The sequence below is a fragment of the Phalacrocorax aristotelis genome, chromosome 3 (genome assembly GCF_949628215.1).
Source record: "Phalacrocorax aristotelis chromosome 3, bGulAri2.1, whole genome shotgun sequence".
NCBI lineage: Eukaryota > Metazoa > Chordata > Aves > Suliformes > Phalacrocoracidae > Phalacrocorax > Phalacrocorax aristotelis.
This window is the reverse complement of record NC_134278.1, coordinates 61,863,187-61,885,112: the sequence shown is the minus strand read 5'-3', so window position 1 is coordinate 61,885,112 and position 21,926 is coordinate 61,863,187. Positions and strand designations below refer to the sequence as shown.

At 36.9% G+C, this 21,926-nt stretch overlaps 1 protein-coding gene across 2 annotated transcripts in view; it reads left to right on the top strand.

The window, feature by feature from the left end:
- The window catches only part of MED23 (mediator complex subunit 23), a 43,567-nt gene that overhangs the window by 6,064 nt on the left and 15,577 nt on the right, over window positions 1-21,926 (top strand). Inside the window, exons 2-17 of one of the 2 annotated variants that reach the window (XM_075087643.1) lie at window positions 216-247; window positions 357-444; window positions 1,228-1,352; window positions 1,495-1,606; window positions 2,388-2,486; window positions 3,049-3,150; window positions 4,140-4,209; window positions 5,828-5,940; window positions 7,165-7,260; window positions 7,843-7,860; window positions 14,482-14,682; window positions 16,150-16,293; window positions 17,840-17,985; window positions 18,916-19,161; window positions 19,770-19,912; window positions 20,473-20,647. In XM_075087643.1, coding sequence (XP_074943744.1) covers window positions 216-247; window positions 357-444; window positions 1,228-1,352; window positions 1,495-1,606; window positions 2,388-2,486; window positions 3,049-3,150; window positions 4,140-4,209; window positions 5,828-5,940; window positions 7,165-7,260; window positions 7,843-7,860; window positions 14,482-14,682; window positions 16,150-16,293; window positions 17,840-17,985; window positions 18,916-19,161; window positions 19,770-19,912; window positions 20,473-20,647 — 1,910 coding nt within the window. The remainder of the gene's footprint in view (window positions 1-215; window positions 248-356; window positions 445-1,227; window positions 1,353-1,494; window positions 1,607-2,387; window positions 2,487-3,048; window positions 3,151-4,139; window positions 4,210-5,827; window positions 5,941-7,164; window positions 7,261-7,842; window positions 7,861-14,481; window positions 14,683-16,149; window positions 16,294-17,839; window positions 17,986-18,915; window positions 19,162-19,769; window positions 19,913-20,472; window positions 20,648-21,926) is intronic. The other variant, XM_075087642.1, reaches the window with a different exon arrangement.

Below are 21,926 nucleotides of genomic sequence, written 5' to 3'. Positions count from 1 at the left end.
ACCCTTGAGGTGGTTGGTCTCATGATGTATGTTGTTTATAAGTTTATAGGAAAATGAAGTAATTTAACTTTGAAAGAGTCTAGCGTAGCAGAAGAAATACACCTGTCTCTGATACAGTCCCATAACAGTATTCATTCTTTTGTGCTTCATCCTGGTGGTGTGATACTCATAGAAAACCTTTTCACAATAGCTCACTTGGGGTTTTTCTCTTACAGAAAACAGAAGTAATTGAAGAGGCTTTTCCTGGGTGAGTATAATGTTGGTTTATTTGTGCAAGACTTCCTCTATACATGTATTTTTCCACTTGTGCTCTTTCACTGGGTACTACTAATAACTAATATTTTTATTTGCATTAGTATGTTTATGGACACTCCTGAAGATGAGAGAACCAAACTGATCAGCTGCCTGGGTGCTTTTAGACAGTTCTGGAGCAGTCTTTCCCAGGTTAACATTTATTTTGTTGCTTATGTGTACTTTATATACTTTTTTTTAACACAGTGAAGCCTTGTCTAGTAGACAGACACTTAAGCTATTAGGTCTGTGTCCAGTCATTCAGAATTTGGCTTCAGATATGGCGCAGTAAAAAATATAGGATGACTTTGCAGGAAGAAACATTAGTTTTGACATTTATAAGATGATGCAGTTGTTCAGCAGAGGTTGGTGTGCAGTGCAAATAAAGATAAGCAAATGGAAGGATAAGATTAAAGAAACAAACAAAACAGGTAGTTTGTTACAGGATTTGTGGTAGAAGTGAGTAAGTAAAAAACAAAAGAGAAAAGGAAATAGATATTCATGTTCAGAAATTACCTTCCGAAAGTTAGATCCCTCTAGGCACTCCTCTGTAATTGGAGACCTGGTCATCTTTGTTTTCATTGAATTTGATTATAACTGTGAAAAGGAAAGAATAATATAGAACAGTTCTGTTTTATTCTATTCTGTGCTAACTTTTATGTGAAAACCAAAGTTGAATATAGAAATCAGTGTTTCAGCTAGGAGGTGTTTCCAATACTGGACAACTAGACAACTTCTGTTGGACAATTGGACTTCTTCAAAAGAAGATGCAAAGACTCATAGGGAAAACTGTTTCTGGACAACTGGACAACTTCTACCATTTATAATCTTGTTTTTCTGTTAGTTTCACTTCTTCATGGTAGGCTACTATATGAATTGTACAGTTCATTTCACTACCTGTAAATACATTCTTTCTCCCCTCTACTGCTTTTCCAGGAATCCCATGAACAGTGCGTCCAGTGGATTGTAAGATTCATTCATAGTCAACATAGTCCTAAAAGAATTTCTTTTCTTTATGACTGTTTAGCAATGGCAGTAGAAACTGGACTTTTGCCACCCAGGTAAGCTGCGTCGGAATGAATTGATAAATAGGATGTGTGCAAGTTGTGATATTGGAGGGTATTTTATGATGACATTGTAAAATTATTGCTGGAGAGCATGTGCTTGTTATCTGTCCTTCATTCTTACATTGTCTCCTGCTAGGATGGTTTGTGAATCTCTGATAAACTCAGATACACTTGAATGGGAAAGGACGCAACTGTGGGCGTTAACTTTTAAATTGGTCCGGAAGATTATTGGAGGTGTAGACTACAAGGTATCTTCCCCCCATTCCTTTCGTTGTGATAAGATACCTTATTTTCTGGCTTTGTTTTTACAGTATTATGTCAGAGACATCCAGTGTTTCAAAGTGCTTTGATTATAAAAGAAAAAAATAGTTCAGTGAGACCACTTTTAATGCTCTTTCATAGCTGAGCTTTCCCTTAGTAGGCAATTCTATATGGACAATGTAACTCTTCTTATGCTTTTCTCTGTTACACAGTCATCTTCCATGCCTCTTTCAGTTACAAGCTAAATAACCCCAATGCAGTTGCAGAAGTGGTACACATGAAAAAGTAGTACTGTCGAGCATTAGGGCTGAAGTTCTTGCATGTGCTCGTGACTCCTGATGCTGGTTAGGAGAAATGTCCTGAAAGCTGTTTTTGGCAGGGTACCACTCTAACAGAAGGAGTAGGAAACCATGCACCTCTTGCAGAGAATCCCCTCACCCGCACTGGTGAGCATGTTAAAGCAAAAACCATAAAATACAATGTTGTACTTTGGTCAGTCTGCACAAGCCATTGTAGGTTGGATGTCTCTGGCTGCACACCAAAATTTCAACAGTTACTTTTTCATCTGGGCTATCTTAAGATTTGGAAAGCTCCGTAAGGAGTTCAATGTCTTTAGCGCTCACATTCTGAGTAGAAGTCTGTCTTTTGACATTTAGCAACAAACAGCTACTTTTTCTGTCAAAATATTTTCTTACCATATTGTTTGCTAATCCTTCTGCCAGAAGTAAGGAATATCTGGGAATATTAATTTTGTGTGCTGTCTTTTAGGGTGTGCGTGATCTGTTGAAAGTGATCCTGGAGAAAATCTTAACAATTCCAAACACTGTGAGCTCAGCTGTTGTACAGCAGCTTTTAGCAGCAAGAGAGGTAACTGTCTGAATTTTATATTATCACCGCAGAGGAAGATAGGCCTCATTCTTTTGTCATTAATGAGTTTCTAGTAGCTGGGATGGCTCTCTTTGAGAGTTGGTGCAGTTCAACAGTAAAGACTTAGGCTTTGTGCTCTAATTCTTTTCTGTAATTGCATTTTATACAGTAAACAAAGAGCTTTTGGGGGATATTGTAGATAAGTACTAAAATCCGTAACAGGAGAGTCAGGCCCAATGCTTGACTTGCTAGAGGTAAGATGTATGAGATATAATACTGAGATCAATTTCTTTTTTTTTTTTCTTAGTGGATAAAAATAGTGTTTTCAATAGTTTGTAGGCAGACATAGAGGCATAATTTTACTTAGGCTTAAACAGTCTAACTTGCACTTGTACAATTAAAACCAAGTTTTAAACTAATGTACTATCAGAATTCAACTTAAGAAAAAGTATTTTAATTTTTATATCTATTTTCCTGGGCTTCCTCTGACTAGTAGACAGAGTACAGTTTTGTTTACCTTATCCAAGGCCTTATACATTGATGTATTTTTTTTTATTTATAGGTGGTAGCCTACATTTTGGAAAGAAATGCATGTTTGTTACCTGCCTACTTTGCAGTTACAGAAATCAGAAAACTATATCCTGAAGGAAAACTTCCCCATTGGGTAATGATATGATATCAAATCACGTAGTCTGGAGTTTTGTTCCATACAAAACAAAACGACTTCTATTTTTTTACAATAAAATTTAAACAAAGATTTAGAATCTTCTATTCAAGAGTAAGCTCTGTGTTTGGGCACGTAAATTCTGTGTTTGGGCATGTAAATTAAGATGTAGTCTTGATGTGATTGCAGCAGCAGCTCCCTTTGCTTTTGCATGAAATTGAAGTTTTGGCCTATGGCCTGATTCAAAATTCTTGAAGCACTGAGCTGGTTTTGTTGAATACATTCAGAAATGCAGGTCATGCTTACCTAGCAGATTGTGTGTTCTCTGTTGCTTCAAGACAAGAAAAATCACTTTAAATAGCTGGCCAGTGTTTTCTTTCTATTTAAATTCCGTTATGCAAAAATATTTGGGGCTCTGGTGCAATGAAAATGGTCACTGTTTCCAAAAAGAACATAGTATTGATCCAGTTTTTAATTTTGTGTTGTGTCAAAATAACTAGGAGTCAGGAAAAGGATAAAATCCCAACTCCCTTGAATTAAGGGGAAAACTGTTACTGACTTCTTTTGAATGAAGATCTAATCCAGAGTGTACTAATCTAGGTCCTTTGTCTGTGTGGAATCGTTATCCAGAGGCAAACAGAGATTTGTTATGAACAGAAATTCTAAAGCTTGTCTTAAATCTTCAGTTACTAAGTAGTGTGTGCTGAAATAATACAGTACACATAGGAGAAACAGGTATTACATAAACTTTCATTCGAGTCCAAACAGAGAAGAGTGCTTCCTGCCCCTGCTATACAAAGTCACGCTTTTCCTTTTTGGTTTTAGGTTCTGAATGATTTTTCCAACTTGTCGCAACGTGTAGGAAGCTAGGTTTTTTAGTAGATTCCTGTATATTTGATTAAAATATATGAACTATTTTTAAAGTCTTAAATATTCCTTATCAGTAGCTGCAACTTAAATCCTTAACTTTTTCTCCTCTTCTCACCCAGTTACTAGGTAATTTAGTATCGGATTTTGTGGATACCTTCAGACCTACAGCAAGAATAAATTCCATTTGTGGTAAGAGAACGACTTAATGAATGACTTTGGAGTTAATAAATTTATTTGAACAATTTTGTTTCTTAGAACCTTTTGGGGCATATACTCATCTCAGCAAAATGATTCGGAGTTTATGTTTCAGGTACTCTCTTTACTCTTGTCAGTTTGTTCTCAGACTTGCTTCTCTTCAGTTTTTGCTTTGAAGGGGAAAGCTTATTGGTGAGAACAAATAATTTTTTGCTACAAGCTGGTGGTGGAAGTGTACTACTTGTTACATGGCCATGTAGTTTCTAACTACAGTAAATGTTAAGAAAACTGTAGGTTTTCTAGGCTCAAGGATTTTGAGTTAATACAGATCCACTGGTATGCTAGTTATGGAGTGTTTTCTGACTTCAGTTTCCATTGGAGCTTTTGAGCTGCTCAGCCTTATCCCTATAGTTGCAGGCTTCTGTGTGAACACTTCCTAGCTCAGATGAATACTGGCTGTCCTCGTCTGTGAAAGAAAAAGTCACCTTTGTTTATTGCTAGAAATCTGAAGGTTAAAATTTGGCTGTTCTAGTAGTGATGCCTGTTGCATTTTTCTTCAGAAAGATAAAAATGCCTTCTGTTTGCTTTGAGAATTAAGTAGCTTAATAACAGCTGCATTGTGTCTTAGATCTGAGCAATGTTTACTGCAACTGAGCTCCTTCAGAGCAGAGATTAAGAAAGTAAATTCATCTGTAATGGTCCAAAACATTTCATGTTTCAGAAGCATGTATTTACTCTTCTATTGAAAGCATCGCATCGCTTTTGTGCATGTGACTCGCAGGCATCACACACAAATTTTTACAAGTCTTGTACACATAAATGACGTGTATAGATGTGGTTGAAGGGGAGAAAGAAATATTTATTTACTTCTCATTTTATCTGTTAGTAATATGGCCAGTCTGGACAATAGAAGTCACGGAATTTGAACTGACAGTGAGATTTAGGTCAAAGTTGAGGCACCTAGATTTCGATGCGGATCTACAGGTGTGCTAGGGGCTCAGCTCAGATGCCTGTGTTTAAGCAACTGAAATAAATCACAGGTGTCTGATCTTCACCGATGAACAAGTCTAAACTTACCCTACAAAAAACTCTTCGTATGTGATCAGCTGAATCACATTGGCATAGATCTCCATTGACTGTAACTGGAGAACAGATGTTTGGATTTGACTAGTTTGATGGACAGAATCCTGCCCACAGTTTGTCTTACAAGGTGAATGAAGGGAGACCAAAAGGCTAGATTATATACTTAGATTAGTAATACCATTTGCTTTGTGGAGAAGGTACATGTGCCAAAATTAAATCCCTAGGTCAAGCAATGGCAATGGAACAGTCCTATGGTAACCTAAAAGGACAGTTTTAGATTAATATTTGTAAATACTTTATTTTTGGGGTACCCTATCTGAACAAACAGTTTTTACTTGTTAGATCGTTCATTACTTGAAAATAAGTTAGAAAAATAAAATCAGCCTGAAGCAATCCTATGGGAAAAAGCTTCAAAGAGTAGAAGTTTAAGGAGAACATAAATGTGGTTGAGGCCAGTTTTTGCATCAGAATGATTAAACAACAGGCCAGTTTCACTGTTTTAGAATTTATAATGTTTCATTGCATGTAGGTCGCTGTAGTCTTCTTCCTGTGGTAAATAACTCAGGTGCCATGTGTAACTCATGGAAGCTGGATCCTACAACCCTTCGTTTTCCTTTGAAAGGTCTCTTACCATATGATAAGGTATGCCTTGTTAAGCTTCTTAAACATGTTACATTCTAAAATACAAAGCTTTTTTATCATTGGGGGCAGGAGATTTCAGCTATGAATATCCGATTGCTCCAGCTAGGCTAACGTTAAAGATGTAGATGTTTTCACTGTGTTACATATTTCAGTAGTTTTAAGCTATATGAAGAGAACCTTTAAAGTAGTGTGTGGTATAACTGCTGCCCAGGTTGCTGAAGAGCATGAGACGTTTAATGCACTTTGTGGGTGTGTGCATATGAGAGAGAAAGTGAAAGCAGAAAATTGATTGGAAAATTAGCTTAGTAGTGGGGAGATGAAGAAATTACCTTCCCATTCTTTCTATTCTGTGCGCTTTGTTATTCTATAGGAAAGATAACTTTACAATTCAAACTTAAATATAAATTAGCTTATTTAAACTTAAAACTCCTAGTGTGAAATACTGGCATACTGAAAGACTTTAAAAACTGTAAAGGATCAGGACAAAAATCCATGTTGTCCAGCATCCTATTCCCTGTGTCCTAGGTGTCTAAGGAATGATCTAAAGATAGCATACCTAATGGCGTGTATAGTGCTCACGGTCTACAGCCATTATCATTTTGGGTGTTTCCTGAGACAGATTTTATTTCTATATATTTGATAAACCTTCCTTTTCCAAATATTTGTTCGGTTTCCGCTTAAGCCTGTGTAAACTTTCAGTATCCTCAACATCCCTTTGACAAGGAGTTCCACATTTCAACTTCATGTTGCATGAGGAATCAGCTCCTTCTGTTTGTTTACAACCTGGCTTCAGATAATATTTTTCTTTGAAGTGATTCAGCTATTGGAAGATACAGTGAGAAGTTGTTTGATATGCTTTCTTCATGCTACTGCTGGGTTTTATGGGTCTTGGTCGTGTGCTTCATCAGTTGCCTTACCTGGCTTCTTTTGAGTTCCTGACAGTCTTCCAGTATTTCAAGGCTGTTTCAAAACTTGTGCCATCCTTTTATTGGCTGAAGAATGTTCCTCTACTTGGTCCCCATAAAATCTGTCACTTCTTAAGAGTTGTGATTATTTCCCCCGTTCTTTTGGGTATCAGAGAGCAAAAAGATTTGCCAGATAATACATATCTGCATAAATAAAACATTTGTTCTCAAATTGGTTAGTTCAGTTAAACGTGAACTCAGTATTAAATGTACTCTTGAGGCAATATATGTTTGTATGTGATTGCTTCTTTTTTTTAAGGATCTGTTTGAGCCACAGACTGCTTTGTTGAGATATGTGCTGGAACAACCGTATTCAAGGGATATGGTCTGCAATATGCTAGGTCTGAATAAGCAGGTACTGTACTATGCTGTAACACGTGGTTTAATTCTGCATAGAATCTGCACTATTCTTTTTCTCTTTTCTTTGCTATAGCTAACTAAGCAAAACAGTTTAGTTCCAGCAAGTGATTTTTTAATTTTCTTTTTTTTATTTTTATTTTTTATGAGATCATATTAGGTTAATTGGACACTGTTGTTCCTATCATTTGTATATTGCTTTACGAATGTTAAACTGAAAAGTAGAGATTTAAAATATGATTTTTTTTTTTTTGCATTGCTTTTTTTTCCTATAAGGCCAGCCTCAAGTACACCTTTGACAGACAGTAGGAGACTGCTAGCTCAAACAATAAAAATGGTTATTGTTCATTAGTTTTTAAAGCATTGTTGTACTCTGTTATATTGGCATTTCTAATACTAGAATAGTGAAAAGATGGGTTTTGGTTTTAAATTTTTTCTTTTTGTATCTTAGAATGGGAGGGCTTAGTCTGACTCGGGGATCCTTGAGGCTGGCCTCATAGTCACTGTTTTGTCTTTTCTTTTTTTCTTCCTTTATTTTTGTTCTGTCCTGTCTTGTCCTGCCCATCCTCCAATGCTCTAGACCTTGAACATTGCTCAGGTATGTTCACAACCTTACTGTTGTATTGTGACTAACGATACGCTGGCCGCTTTGTAGCCACTGATTCCAGTTAGAGAATACATGTACAGTCAGGGCTTGAAATTGGCAGAACCATTAGGCAAGGGCAAATTCTCACTACAAATCTCTAGAGATATGAGAGATGTAGCATAAAGCTGACAGTCAGTGGTCCTTTGGTCCTAAAATTTTGGTTGGAATGGATTGCTACCATTTCCTGTACCAGTCATAAGAACTACTTTGTCTGCTGGAATTTTCAGATGAGGAGAGATTCTTAGTTCAAAATTTCTTTCCTCATGCAGGTGGAAACATCCACTGCACTTGATTGCAAAATTATAAAGCTTTAAATACATCATTGTTTAAAAGAAGAAAACAATGGCGGTAAAAAATGCTTTACTAGTGGAATTTTCTTATCATTAGGAAGCCTCTGTAACAAACTTCTCAACAGGCAATTATAATATTCTCCAAGCTGGGTGAAAGAAAGGTGAAAAGTAGTTCCTTAAAATCTGACTACTTGTTAAAATAAATAAATAAATAAATGCCTGAGCAAATCAACCAAGTGGACTTCTGCTTGAAATTTGAAGTTATGGGTATTATATTTACAGTTGTTCCCTTGTTACAATAACCAATTCCACACCTACTTTAAAAAACATAATTTAAGATTTATGAAATAGCGTTGCTGTTTGCAATACTATAGTGAAGGTTGTGTCAGTGTTTCCATTAAAGAAACTTTTTTCAGATTTGTAACTTGACTATAAAATTTACATGATCCTGAAACCTTGTGTATATTTCCTACTGTAACTGAATACACCAGTGCTCTTTCTGCATTAGGGCAGTGTTTTTGAATGCGCAGATTCCTACATCTTGACAAACAGTACTCTGTTGTATATGACAATCTTTTGTATTTGAGACTTATGGCAGCTGAAATGTTAAACCCTGGAAATGAGCTGCTAGGCTTAATGTTGAAATGAGTAGGATTTGTATTCTGTGTCTATTTCTGTATCTATATTCAGTTATAGGTCAAATTATTCCTCTATGCATCTTGTAGCAGGTAAATAATGGCAAGATCCAGACAAAAATGTATATTGAACCCATTTTATTCTTCTAACTGTGGGTGGTCTGTGCCTTCAAGTCAAAAAACATAGATGTTAAAATTGCTGGGTTTTAACTCCTATTTGACTGTCCCCTAAAAGTAATTGAAGAAAATTTACATGTAGTAATGAAATACATTGAACTATACTTCTTAAAATTTGTTTGTTAGTACAGGAATTCCTACACAAAGTTTCAACGTGGCGTGAATTTTTATGGCCAAGGAACAAACTTGAAGAACGTAGCTTATAAAGGAAATGCTGACAGAACATGAACTATAGCTGTACTACTACAGTTACATCAGCAGAAAGATGTTTGGACTGTTGAAAATTTGTGAGTTAAAAATATAAATGTAGAGTAGGGTGGTGTAGTGATATAGAACAGTAAATAATGTGCCATTTAAACATTAATATGCTCTGTTTAAAACTGTGGGAAACATTAAAATTTTACTCGCTTCTAGGTACAAATTAACTTCATGTCATAGTTGAATTTGTTAATGTAGCTAGCTGACAAAAAATAGTAGCATGCTTTTCAAAAGTTGTGTAACTGTATTGATGCTTTCAGTAAAATGGCTGATAATTCTGTGTTTTATTATTAGAACTGAACTAACCTGCATAAATGAATTGTCAGTATAATAGAAGACACTTAGAAATGCAAGTAGTGCCAAGTTCGTTTCAAAGTAAATACAGAAACACCTCAAAGCAATGATCATTATTTATTCATGATCATTAATTATTTATGTGAAGCTGCTTGTATGCCCTATCAACTATTTACACAGATCCAGTTACAGGATTGGAGCCTTCATTTGAATCTTTTGGCAACACAAACTAGGTATGGTTCAGCCAAATTTGTCCTAGTTCTCAAATACTCTTGAAGATGAACAATGAAATTTTCTGGTTCAGTCTTAACTAAGCAGATCTATGGTAGAAAACTGTTAATCAAACCACCTCTGAGTTGTGTAACAACAAAAAAGGTACAATTCCAGCTGTCCTGTTAAACTTGCAGAGACAAAAATGAAGGTAAAATTTTATATGTTTGTAGATTCCTATGTTCCTTTCAGGATTCTAAGTTTTGTTGTGGGTTTTCTGATACCTTTATTGAGTATATGGCTTTAAGACCATATGTAATAATACAGACTTCAAAATCTTCCTTCTGTCAGAGTGGGGATTTTTAGTTTTTCATGCTGTGTACTTCTGTGTGGGACAGTACGTCCTCTTGTATGCCTGTTTGAACTGGTCTGTAAGAAGTAGAGATTTAAATTGTATTTTATCATGTATTTTATCATGGTTTATGGTTGGACTCGATGATCTTAAGGGTCTTTTCCAACCTAAATTATTCTATGATTCTGTGTCGATATATATTCTGCTCCTAGCTGGGGTGATACTCCCAATACTCAATTATCTTCTAAGTAATTTTTTGAGGTATGTAATAATCTGTTTTGGGAAATGAGTAACAGTTCAGTGTCTTTATACACTGGTGCCACATTAACATTCAGTTTAGGGATCCTACAGTTTGTTCTTAAAACAGCTTTAGTAATGTCTTCAGGACACAAAGTCACTTTGAACGTTCTGGTTTATATTTTTCTTCTCCATATGTATAAACTCGCATGAAGAATAAAATGCCATTTTTGCCTGCATAATTGCAGTCAGGGTTGTACTGCAGTCCTCTAAACAATGAAAACCTTTGTTGAACTTTGATTTCTCTGGTTTGGGGAGTATTTGAGAGAGGAGGTAATTTTCAGGTGTCTTGTTTCTATAATGTTATACAAACTTTTAATTAGCAGCTACTTTATTAATGATTTTGCTCTTTAAATGCTGTATTTGGCTGGTCACCTTCTAAAGCAGCCGTGGTGATCTGCAGCTTTGAGTAGGAAATTATGCCATACTCTGTTCAGGCAAATGTGTAGTTGTGTACTCTTCTAGCTACAAACAAGGATAGTTTGCCTGGGGAAGATATTGTTTATTTCATGTCTGTCCGTTCACTGAGTAAGCAGAATCATTAAATGAAAGGAATGACATAATGCAATATTCAAAAATTGACTTTTCTTTCCCTTTCATTTTTAAAATATTGTAGGTTGATGCTGTGAACTTACTACCCGATATTATTGGCATTAACATGGCAAAGTACTTAATTTAAGGGGTGTGATTATTTTTATATGTTTTGACTGTAAGTGTGTGTGTTGAGAGCACTTGAGTGCAACTTCCTTGTTGAAACTTACTCCGTTTTTTAATGAGGAAAACTTGAGAATGCCCACCGAACTTGGTAGAAGTACAATCAGGCATAGGCAAGCTTTTAGGGCTTTGTGTCTGGGTAGCATACAGTTTTGGAAAATGGAAATGATAAGAGGGCTATAGTTCTGTGTTGTATTAACTACTTTAGGGATTTAACTTACACATTTTGAATTGGACTTCTGGAGACACCATCTACTTTTGCAGGGATCTTGGGCTCTGAGGTTTAGTCTTCTGAATCCATTTCTGACGTGTAGATTCTTGTTAAATATTTTTGAGCTAAATGTTGTTTGCTTAAAACATTCAAAAACTGTAATAGCTTGCAGCTAGCCTACTGACTTCTTAAAATACTTTTCTTTTAGGGAACACTTTCAACTCTACCTGCCCCTCACCCCACACACACACCTTCCCCATCCCCACAAAAAAAAACCCCAACCAACCTGAAAAAAACCAACCAAACCCAAACGAAAAAAACAATCCCCCCAAAAAACCCCAAAACCAACAGAAGCTTTGATCCACTGAAAAAAGTACAAGTCCATCAGAGGGCTGGTCGTAGGAGAAATTTTAGTATCAAGTTGGCATGGTAGTACTTTTTTCCCCCTCGTATTTCTTTATGGTTTAATAATGTTTTCAATGAGCTTATGTATTTGTCAGATCTTTAAATATTTTTTCCAGGACAAAATAGAGAATATGTATTTATATAACCAAATTACAAAAATTTGAATAAACTCCTCTTTAGAAAAAAATTATAATGGTTTTGAATGCTATATTTTTCCATATATAACCCAAAACAGTGTTTGGTTTGGTGTTTTTGTTTTGTTTAAGCCACACCAGAACATGAATTCTCATTTATTTGTGAGGAAAATCAACACTCACCTATACTTTCATTCATCTCAGTATATACTGAGATGTTCTTTCAGTTACGAGTAATTAATAAAACAAGGACCCAATCCTCCAAATTTTATTTCTGAGTCCTCCAAAACTATAGATAAAAATTTGTGTAAAAATTTATATTCACTGAAAATGCAGGAAAAAAATGCCAGAAAATTACATTAATGAAGATAGAATGTGAAGTACTGCTGTATTTCTTACTGAAAAATATTTTTAAAGCAATAAAAGCATGATTTTCAGAATAGAAGAGTGTATTTATTTCTTTTTTATTTCCTGGCTCCTAAACTTTTCCCAATATTAGAATTATTCAGAGTAGTGAAAATTCCTACTGGAAATTCTGGCTTTCTTTTTAATAGTAATATTTTCCTGTTGTATTCTTCAAATAACTATTCTAAAGTAATATAGCCTAATATCATTAGGCTTTTGGACATTAACCCAGTGCTTAGCAAACTATTAAATTTCAAGCCCTGTACATAGTAGTTTTGCATGCTGAATTATAAACTAGTCTGTAGTGTTGTCTGTTGCACTGTGCTCTGCTTCATAATTAGTTGCTTTGGGATGGGGAAAAAAAATGAACGGCAAAAACCCCAAAGTATTCTCAACTGGAGGTGTTAAGACTGCTCTCTGTAAACCTGTAATGTGGTTGATCCGTGATAATGGCATTGTGTACTGGAAGAGAAGGTGACACAGTAATCGATGCATTCTGTTTTAGTTAGAGGTTTGTGTTAAGCATGCTTCAGGAAAGCACAGCTAGAATTGTAGCTTTTTCTGCATTTTTGAGCTGGTGAGGAGCATGCAACAGGGGATGCTGTTCATTGTTTTGTCAACTTTTCCCATTCTTGCATTTTATTTCTAATTGGAAAGAATCTTTTTTTCAAGGCAAAAGACTAGCATCGATGAAGGTAGAACAAGCATCTCCTTTCAGCATCTCTTTCGTTTTATTTTTTTTAATTAAAAGGTGTTTGTCTTATTTTTTTTAGGCTGCCTGGCTAGTAAGTCAAAGAACTCACCTAAGGCATCCCTAAAATGTTTTATGAGTATTTGGGCGATCTTTTTAAACTTTTTTACATACACCTTTTTGCCTCTAGAAAGGGATACTGCATTTTCATGATTAGTGTTTGAGCAGCTCAGTTCCTTTTATATCATTGAAGTAATAATGTTTTCTTTAAGGCTGCATTATGTTACAGGCATCAGGTGTAAAAACAAACAAACAAAAAAACCCCAAACCATTCCTGAATATCTCTGTTCAGGAGAAACAGAGATACTACTTGAAACAAACAGAGGTTAGATTACTTCCAAAGGGCTAGCACTGTCTGAAGTAGGTTAAATTCCACACAGCTTTTTCTCCTTAGTAATAGTACTTTATACCAGTATAGCTATACAAATGCAGTGTAATAAAAGATTGTTGCACTAAAGAACTTGTGATATGTGACATTATATTTGAGGGTCTTAAATTGAAGATACATAATCGTGAGTTCCAAACCACTGGTAGCAGGCCTGCTTTACTTACATCTGTACTAATGTATGTATCTGAATATAGAATATATTTCTTAATTGATCATTATTAGAAGTCATCATGGAAGGTGTGTACTTTAAATTATTTCTGTGTTTGCATAGCTCACTGTGGAGATAGTGGCAGTCTAAACTGAACCTCTAGAGGGCTCATCACTATGATATGTAATTTCTATAGTTTGTGAATAGAACAGAACATATCACTTCTATCAGATTAAATTTCAAATCTTTTTGACCTTGTCTTGTACCTGGTGGTGCTGTGTCACTAGGATAGCACCTAATTATAGGGGTATCAACCAGGTGTTAATTCTGCTGCTAGCTGTAGGTGAGCCCAAAATGAAAGTGAAAGAGAATAGTCATTGAACATTTATATATGGGATATTTCCTCTGGGTTTGGTGGTATAATTGATTTCTCTTTTTCTGTACGATGATCCCTACTTTTGAAATTGAGTTTAAAGGAGAAAAGATGGAAGGTAAAAAAACACCAAACCAACAAAAACTCCCAAAAGAAACAAAGGAACCCCACCAGTGTGTGGAAAGAATGGACTTTGTTGGACTTTGTTTCTCCATGAATGCAAGATCATAGAACTAGCATTCTGCATTAATTTATTAAAAAACACAAACAAAACCCCCAGATGTTATCTGTGCATCGATGGTCTGTTTTGGAACTGAGTAGGGAATTATGTAATGTGTGATAAAATGTAAAAATCATCATGACCTGTAACGTAGTGCAGCTTTAATACACTGGCTTATCCTGAACTTAAGTTCAGACTTCATTTCATGCTTCCCAGCCTTTCTCGAAATACCATACTGTAACTGCAACTGTACAAGTTCTGAAGTTAATGGCAAGGCTTTTGGAATACTGTATCTGATCTCTGCCTTACAGCACAAGCAGCGGTGCCCTGTGCTGGAAGACCAGCTGGTGGATCTTGTGGTATATGCCATGGAACGGTCTGAGACTGAAGAGAAGTTTGATGATGGTGGAACCAGTCAGCTTCTGTGGCAGCATCTCTCCAGTCAGCTCATTTTCTTTGTGCTCTTTCAGTTTGCAAGTTTTCCTCATATGGTCCTGTCACTCCATCAAAAGGTAAATTGTTTGTATTGCTGCCACTTGGTAGGAGAGATTTTTAAAAACAAAACAAAGCAAGTTTAAAAAAAAAAAGGTCACTCACCCCTGCAAGAAGTACCTTATGTGCAAGAACTAAATTTTTGATCATTGTGCTTCGTAGAAGTAAGTCAAATTCTCAAGTTACATTACTATGAGCTAGGTCTGTTTCCAGTGTACGCAGTTACAGGATGTTGCATTATATTTGGATTCAAAATGTGCTAGTAACTAGAATAAAAAGGTAAACTTGGCATAATTCAGAAGACCTGAGTACTGTGCTTTTACATCCAATGTACAGCCAAGCTTCAAAGAGAAGGAACGCCCTGTTTAGTTTGTGAGCTAAACAAACATGGCACGTAAATGGATGCAAGAACTTAGAGTTTGTCTAATCAATCTAACCAAAGCAGTGTAATCAAAGATCATTTGTCCAATTACAGTGATCTGGGCAATCACAGACCAAAGTTATTATTACTTCCTAATAATAATTCCGTTAACACTGATACACCTTTTAGTATTTACCCTTTTCTTTGGCACCCAGTGCCTCTCTGAACTCTAAGGGTGGTGGGGCTAGTCCTCCATAAGAAAGCGGAGGAGTGATTATAGTAACTCAGGAACATCCCGAGCTCTTTGCTGAGGGCAAGTATGGTGTTGATGGTAGGAAAGGAGTGCTGTTTCTCCTCACTATAGGATTAGCTTGTGGCTATTTAGGCACAGTTTCTAACATGCACTACATGTTGCTCCATCTTCATTTGTCCACAGTTCCATGTTACATCAAAATTTACTATTTACGTTACGTTTTACTTGTGATGGATTCTAGTTCTCTGCTCTATTTAATATCCCTGAAATTAGTTTTACCACAGTTGGTTTCCTTCAATTACTGTTAATGAACCATTGAAACAATAGGCGCTCTACAGTACAATTGTACAAATCTAATCTAAAACTGAAGCAAACTAGATAAGAGTAGAGGTTAAGAGTAGAGTACTGGTTATTAGAGAATTGCTGTTACAGATAAAGAACGTAAAAACCAAAAAAGTAAAACACCCAGAGGGGTCCAGATGAAGCGAGCCCAAGTTGCTCTGGTTCAAAGACTTTATAGACAGAGTTAATATAAAACGTCTGGCCTGCTGCTGGCAGTGGCAGTTCTGAACTTGGCTACAGGGCTGACAGTTTAGTCCAACATTTGAGTTGCTAATTTTTCAAAACAGTGATTCTCAAGAGCTAAATACATTTAATTTAAAAATTCCCAGAGTCTGTTTCTGTGTTACAAGTGATGTACCTGTTTGCCATCTTTCTGAAAACATGACGTACATTTCTGCCTAAGTCCTGCTATAAAATTTCCGGTAATGTCTGCTGGAACTGGTTTAGTCTGCCCTTCTATTTTTATAGGAATCTTTGCAGGGATTTTTCTTCTGCATGCAGTATTTGTCTGTTGCTGAGTGTTTTTGACAGTTGGCAGGCCGTGGTCTTATTAAAGGAAGAGACCATCTGATGTGGGTGCTACTCCAGTTCATCTCTGGCAGCATCCAGAAAAACGCGCTGGCTGACTTCCTCCCGGTTATGAAGCTTTTTGACCTCCTGTATCCTGAGAAAGAAGTAAGTCTTCTCTCTGAAATGAAACATTTCATTTTTAATTCAACTTGAGACCTTCATATGTCAATGTTACTATCATTCTTGAGTCACTGTTGCATAGTTGGAGATAGATGTTCTATAATTGAATGAAAATTTTCAGGATTTCCTAGCTATGTTTTTCCAGCAGCTGCATTTGTGCAGTGTTTTTAGGGGCAAAAAAGATTTCTGTTAATCATCTCTTCCTTGACTTTGGTTTGACTAGGGTTTTGAGGAGTTTGTTAAAGCACTGATGATACTATTGTCGTGGTTTAGCCCCAGTTGGCAACTAAACACCGTGCAGCCGCTTGCTCACTCATTGTTACATCTGGGCTGTACACTGAGAGGCACTTTCAGGTCCAGAAAACTGAACAAGACACTTTAAATTGGTTTTGTATTCATGGTTACTTAAATTCATTCTGTGGTAGTAAATCAAACCCTAGTCATGCTTTGTACATTCCTCTAGAATGAAGGTTCCTGAGGAAGGGGGAGTTAGGGGAAGTTCTTAAACTTCCAGCATGACAGCATTGTCAGCATGAAGTCCTGATTGCTTGCTCTTATGGTAGTGCCTTCTATTTTGGGTCATAGCAGATATGCTAACCAAACTGATAGGCAGTTATGTTTTTCCTCCTCTTAAGTTAATTTTGACCCACAGAAATTCTTCTGTGCAATTTATTTCATAAGCTTGCAGTTGCTTTTGGCAGCACAAAATATGGGAAGAGTGACCCGACTATTTGCTTTAACTGGAGTGATGTGCTCTGAGTTACCTTGTTCAAAGTGTTTGTGGGACTAGGGTATTTCTGAGGATTCAATTTCACAAGAAGTTTAAATATTAACTACAGCTGTTGCTCTTAGGATCAGTGTTGCTCTCCCCTTGATTATGTGTTGCTGCTGTCTCACCTGTGCTATCAGCAGTACTTCTGCGATAGTAACTGTACCAAAGGAAAAGAGGTGCAGCTGTTGGCAGGAGGAGAGAGCTAGAGTGCCTTTCCAATGGCAGTAATATACCCAAGTCCGTAGCTAAAACCGTTTGAATTTTGGGGTGTATCTGTTCGTTTTCATAGGAAGTGTATTAACCTTTAGATATAATGGTGATGCTAGACAAGTTAGGTTTTTCAGAAAATATTGCTGAACCACTGAGTGCCTACTACGGAAGCACATACCATAGCTGATTTCTGAATAATGTATAACTGGGAGATTGAGAGTAAAAGTATATACTTTGTAACCATGGATGTCTTGAATTTGTATATTCTAAGCATGAACTTTCATTTGCTAAGGTCTTAGATTATTTGTTTTGGGTTTGGTTTGGGGTTTTTTTTTCAGAATAATTACTAACATCCAGGTCTCTTCCAGAGCCCTTGATTTAAAATTGCGTATAGAGATGAGGGTAGAATCTGTTCTTCAAAAAAGTTGCTTATGGTGTTTCAAGTCAGAAAAAGAAGAACTTGACCTTGTGAATGCTGGCTATCCAAGTTGATTTCCTGTCCATTAATACATGCAATATGTCACCTTCATGTGTTCTTTCTTTCTTTAGTGTATTCCTGTACCAGATATTAACAAACCCCAGTCAACTCATGCTTTTGCAATGACCTGTATTTGGATTCATCTGAATCGGAAGGCACATAGTGACAACTCTAAGTTACAGATTCCCATTCCTCATTCTCTTAAGCTTCACCATGAGTGAGTTTTAGGGGTTTTGTTCTGTTTTGATTTGTCTCAAGATATAATGGAATAGGAAGCTCCAAGTCTGTATTCAGAATGTATTGTGTGGTGGGATGCTGTGTTATTAAAGGAGCAAAGCAGGACTAAGAAAGAGCTCAAAGTCGAAATATTTCATTAAAAAGTGGAATGCTGTTATAGATAATGGAAATAGAATCATAGAATCATAGAATGGTTTGTGTTGGAAGACCTTTGAAGGTCATCTAGTCCAACCCCCCTGCAGCGAGCAAGGACATCTTCAACTAGATCAGGTTGCTCAGAGCCCCATCCTGCCTGACCTCGAACGTTTTCAGGGATAGGGCCTCCACAATCTCTTTGGGCAACCTGTGCCAGTGTTTCACCACCCTCATTGTAAAAAAATTTTTCTTTAGATCCAGTCTAAATCTACCCTCCTTTAGTTGAAAACCATCACCCCTTGTCCTGTCACAACAGACCTTGCTAAAGTGGTTGCCCCCATCTTTCCTATAGTCCCCCTTTAAGTACTGAAAGGCTGCAATAAGGTCTCCGTGCAGCCTTCTCTTCTCCAGGCTGAATAAATACATTATGTCTCAGATTAATAATTTTTTTTTTACTGATGGAGAATCTGAAAGCAAATTGTTTTGTTTTATTATGCTGTGGTTTGGAAAGTGTGGATAAGCAGTATGCTGCACTAAGTTTTGTCCGGAAAGGTGATTTTTAAAGTGTACTTTTCTGCTGAGGTGTTCCTCTGATATAGGGAATTGTGGCATAAGATATAGTCATTTTGACGTGGTGCAATTAATAAGTATTTTGCTTTCTCTACTATTTTACAATGGATTTTTGACTGGGGTTATTGTGGCTGTAATCCTGGAATGCATGTGTATTCTTCTGCTTGTTTCTTTCCACTTAATGGTTAATCTCTTTGACATGCAGGTTTTTGCAACAGAGTTTAAGAAATAAAAGCTTACAGATGAATGACTACAAGATTGCCTTGCTGTGCAATGCTTATTCAACCAATTCAGAGTGTTTCACTTTGCCAATGGGTGTACTAGTAGAGACTATTTATGGAAATGGCAACATGAGGATATCTCTTCCGGGGACTAATTGCATGGCATCAGGGTCTATTACACCGTTGCCAATGAACCTCTTGGACTCACTCACAGTTCATGCCAAAATGAGGTACAGTATGCAGCTATCTTTCCTCTTTCTCCTCCTTTCCTCTTTCTCCTCCTTTCCTCTTTCTCCTCCTTTCCTCTTTCTCCTCCTTTCCTCTTTCTCCTCCTTTCCTCTTTCTCCTCCTTTCCTCTTTCTCCTCCTTTCCTCTTTCTCCTCCTTTCCTCTTTCTCCTCCTTTCCTCTTTCTCCTCCTTTCCTCTTTCTCCTCCTTTCCTCTTTCTCCTCCTTTCCTCTTTCTCCTCCTTTCCTCTTTCTCCTCCTTTCCTCTTTCTCCTCCTTTCCTCTTTCTCCTCCTTTCCTCTTTCTCCTCCTTTCCTCTTTCTCCTCCTTTCCTCTTTCTCCTCCTTTCCTCTTTCTCCTCCTTTCCTCTTTCTCCTCCTTTCCTCTTTCTCCTCCTTTCCTCTTTCTCCTCCTTTCCTCTTTCTCCTCCTTTCCTCTTTCTCCTCCTTTCCTCTTTCTCCTCCTTTCCTCTTTCTCCTCCTTTCCTCTTTTCTTTTGGAAAGCTTTCCTGTGTCTGGACATGTCATGGATCGATCTGCTTGTTTACTTAATAAATTTCTTGACTTTCATGCCCCTGTTTTTGATCAAAAAATACTTTCTGTCTTTCCTCAGTCTGATTCATAGCATAGCTACAAGGGTTATTAAGTTGGCTCACGCAAAATCTAGTCTGGCCTTGGCTCCTGCTCTTGTGGAAACCTATAGTCGCCTGCTCGTTTATATGGAAATAGAGTCCTTGGGAATCAAAGGCTTTATCAGTAAGAAAGAAAACTTTTTTTTTTTTAAAACTCCCTTTCGTTTTGTTCAGTAGCATTTTCTTTTAAAGGCAACTAGGGACAATAGTAAAATGAAAATCTAATGAGACAGCATGCTGAATACATGTACAAACTATTTTAGTGTAAAAGAAATTCTAATAGTCCTTCTAGTGCTGCAGTAAAGTTTAGATGAGAGTGCTGCTGTCCCTTTATGCCATGTGTATGGTCAGGACATTCCTAGTTATGCTGCATTCTGCAAAAATATGCTAAATGTGGAAAGTTGTAAGCAAAGTTACTTAATTAAATGCAAATGGTATTTAATTGCACTTGTTAAAATAATTTGCATGTCTGCTGTATATGTTCCTTCAAAAGATTATTGAGCTGTGCACATTTACAGCATCTTCAGACAGCACTTGCTCATGCAGTCTTTGGCGGTAATAAAATTTTCAAATCAAATATCTGACTTGCAGCTAAATATAACCATCTATCAACAGTGTACTCTGTAATTGTATTTTAAAGTGTAATCACTTGGAAAACTTACTTTACAAACTCTTTTTCATAAGGTCAGCTCCTGCCAACAGTGTTCAAATCTCACGCATGGGGAATTTTGCACACTCTGCTAGAAATGTTTAGCTATCGAATGCATCACATCCAGCCTCATTACAGAGTCCAGCTGCTCAGCCATCTTCATTCCTTGGCTGCTGTGCCACAGACTAATCAGAATCAGCTTCATCTGTGGTGAGTGATGGTTGCCATGTTTAACCATAATCTCTGATTCATCCTTCATTGTGTGTTGAAAGCTGTGTGAGAACTGTGTTTTAAATGGGACATGAGTACTTCCCAACCTTAGTTCTGTGGCTAAACTATTTTGTGGTATCTCAGCAGGTCATGTTTCAGAAGTGCAGTTAGATGTTTAGCAGTAGTACCCTGCAGAGTTGCATGAGGCAGCCTCTTGCGCAGACATGGCAGCAGTGTCACAGGTCAAAACACAGGAATGCATACCAGAACCGTCATGTCAGGAAGTGTCAGGCAACTGTTGAGCTTGCACTGGAGACAAAGAGCAATGCCTGCTCCTTGTAGTCACAGTGATTGGCTTGTCCGCCAGTGGGACTGTGCTTGCTTACTCCTGTAGAGAATGTTTAATTCCATTACAAGAGTTAAGCTGGCTCCACTTAATTCTTTAGCCAAGTTAATATAGAGTCAGATCAGAGAAATAATCTGATTCATCCTGCAGCTGTAAAGGACTTGGTGCAAAGCTATGGTGGCTGCACGTGAACCGGAGTGGACAAAAAAGTGTCGCTTCCATTGTCTGGTGTTTGCCAGTGTAAACCACGCAAAACAATGGCTAATCTGTATGAGAAAGATGGAAAAGCTGGTTAAAGAAGCTTGAGAGTTTATATGCAGCTAATTCTAGGCAAGAGCTTTGAGTTTAACTTACTGTTAAAAAGGTGGAGGGTATGAGATTCAGTTTGTATGTAGAACCTGGGGTTTGTTGTAGAAAATTAGGGAAAAAGAGTGTCCATTCACTCTACTCACAGAGTAGAATAATTCTTTTGGGTGTATGTGAGGGAGACAGAGCAACCTCCATTATTATCAGTTCATATCAAGGAAGTCTAATGACACAGGAATTTCTTAGTCCAAATTCAAATCAATCAGTTGCTTATTCTTTACCAAGAATAAAGAGAGCAAGTGAAGGCAATTTTCTCCTTAAATTCAAGATCTTGCTCTTTATTTACCTAAATATTGTTTTGTTGTCTTAGTCTGTGAAATATGGTGTTAATTGGTCACTTTTGCTAAGCACTGCATGGAACTAGATTGGAGTAAACTAACCTATGCCTTTGGCATTTCAAAGACACAATGTTATAAGAGTCTCTTAAATAACCTTGAACCTACCTGGTGTGAAAAGCTCTTCCATCTAGAGCACTGGAAAATATAGCACTTTTAATCAAAGGCAGTACTTCCTCCTTTCTTTAATAAGGACAATTTAGTGCTGTCTGCTTCAAGGTGATGGTTAGCT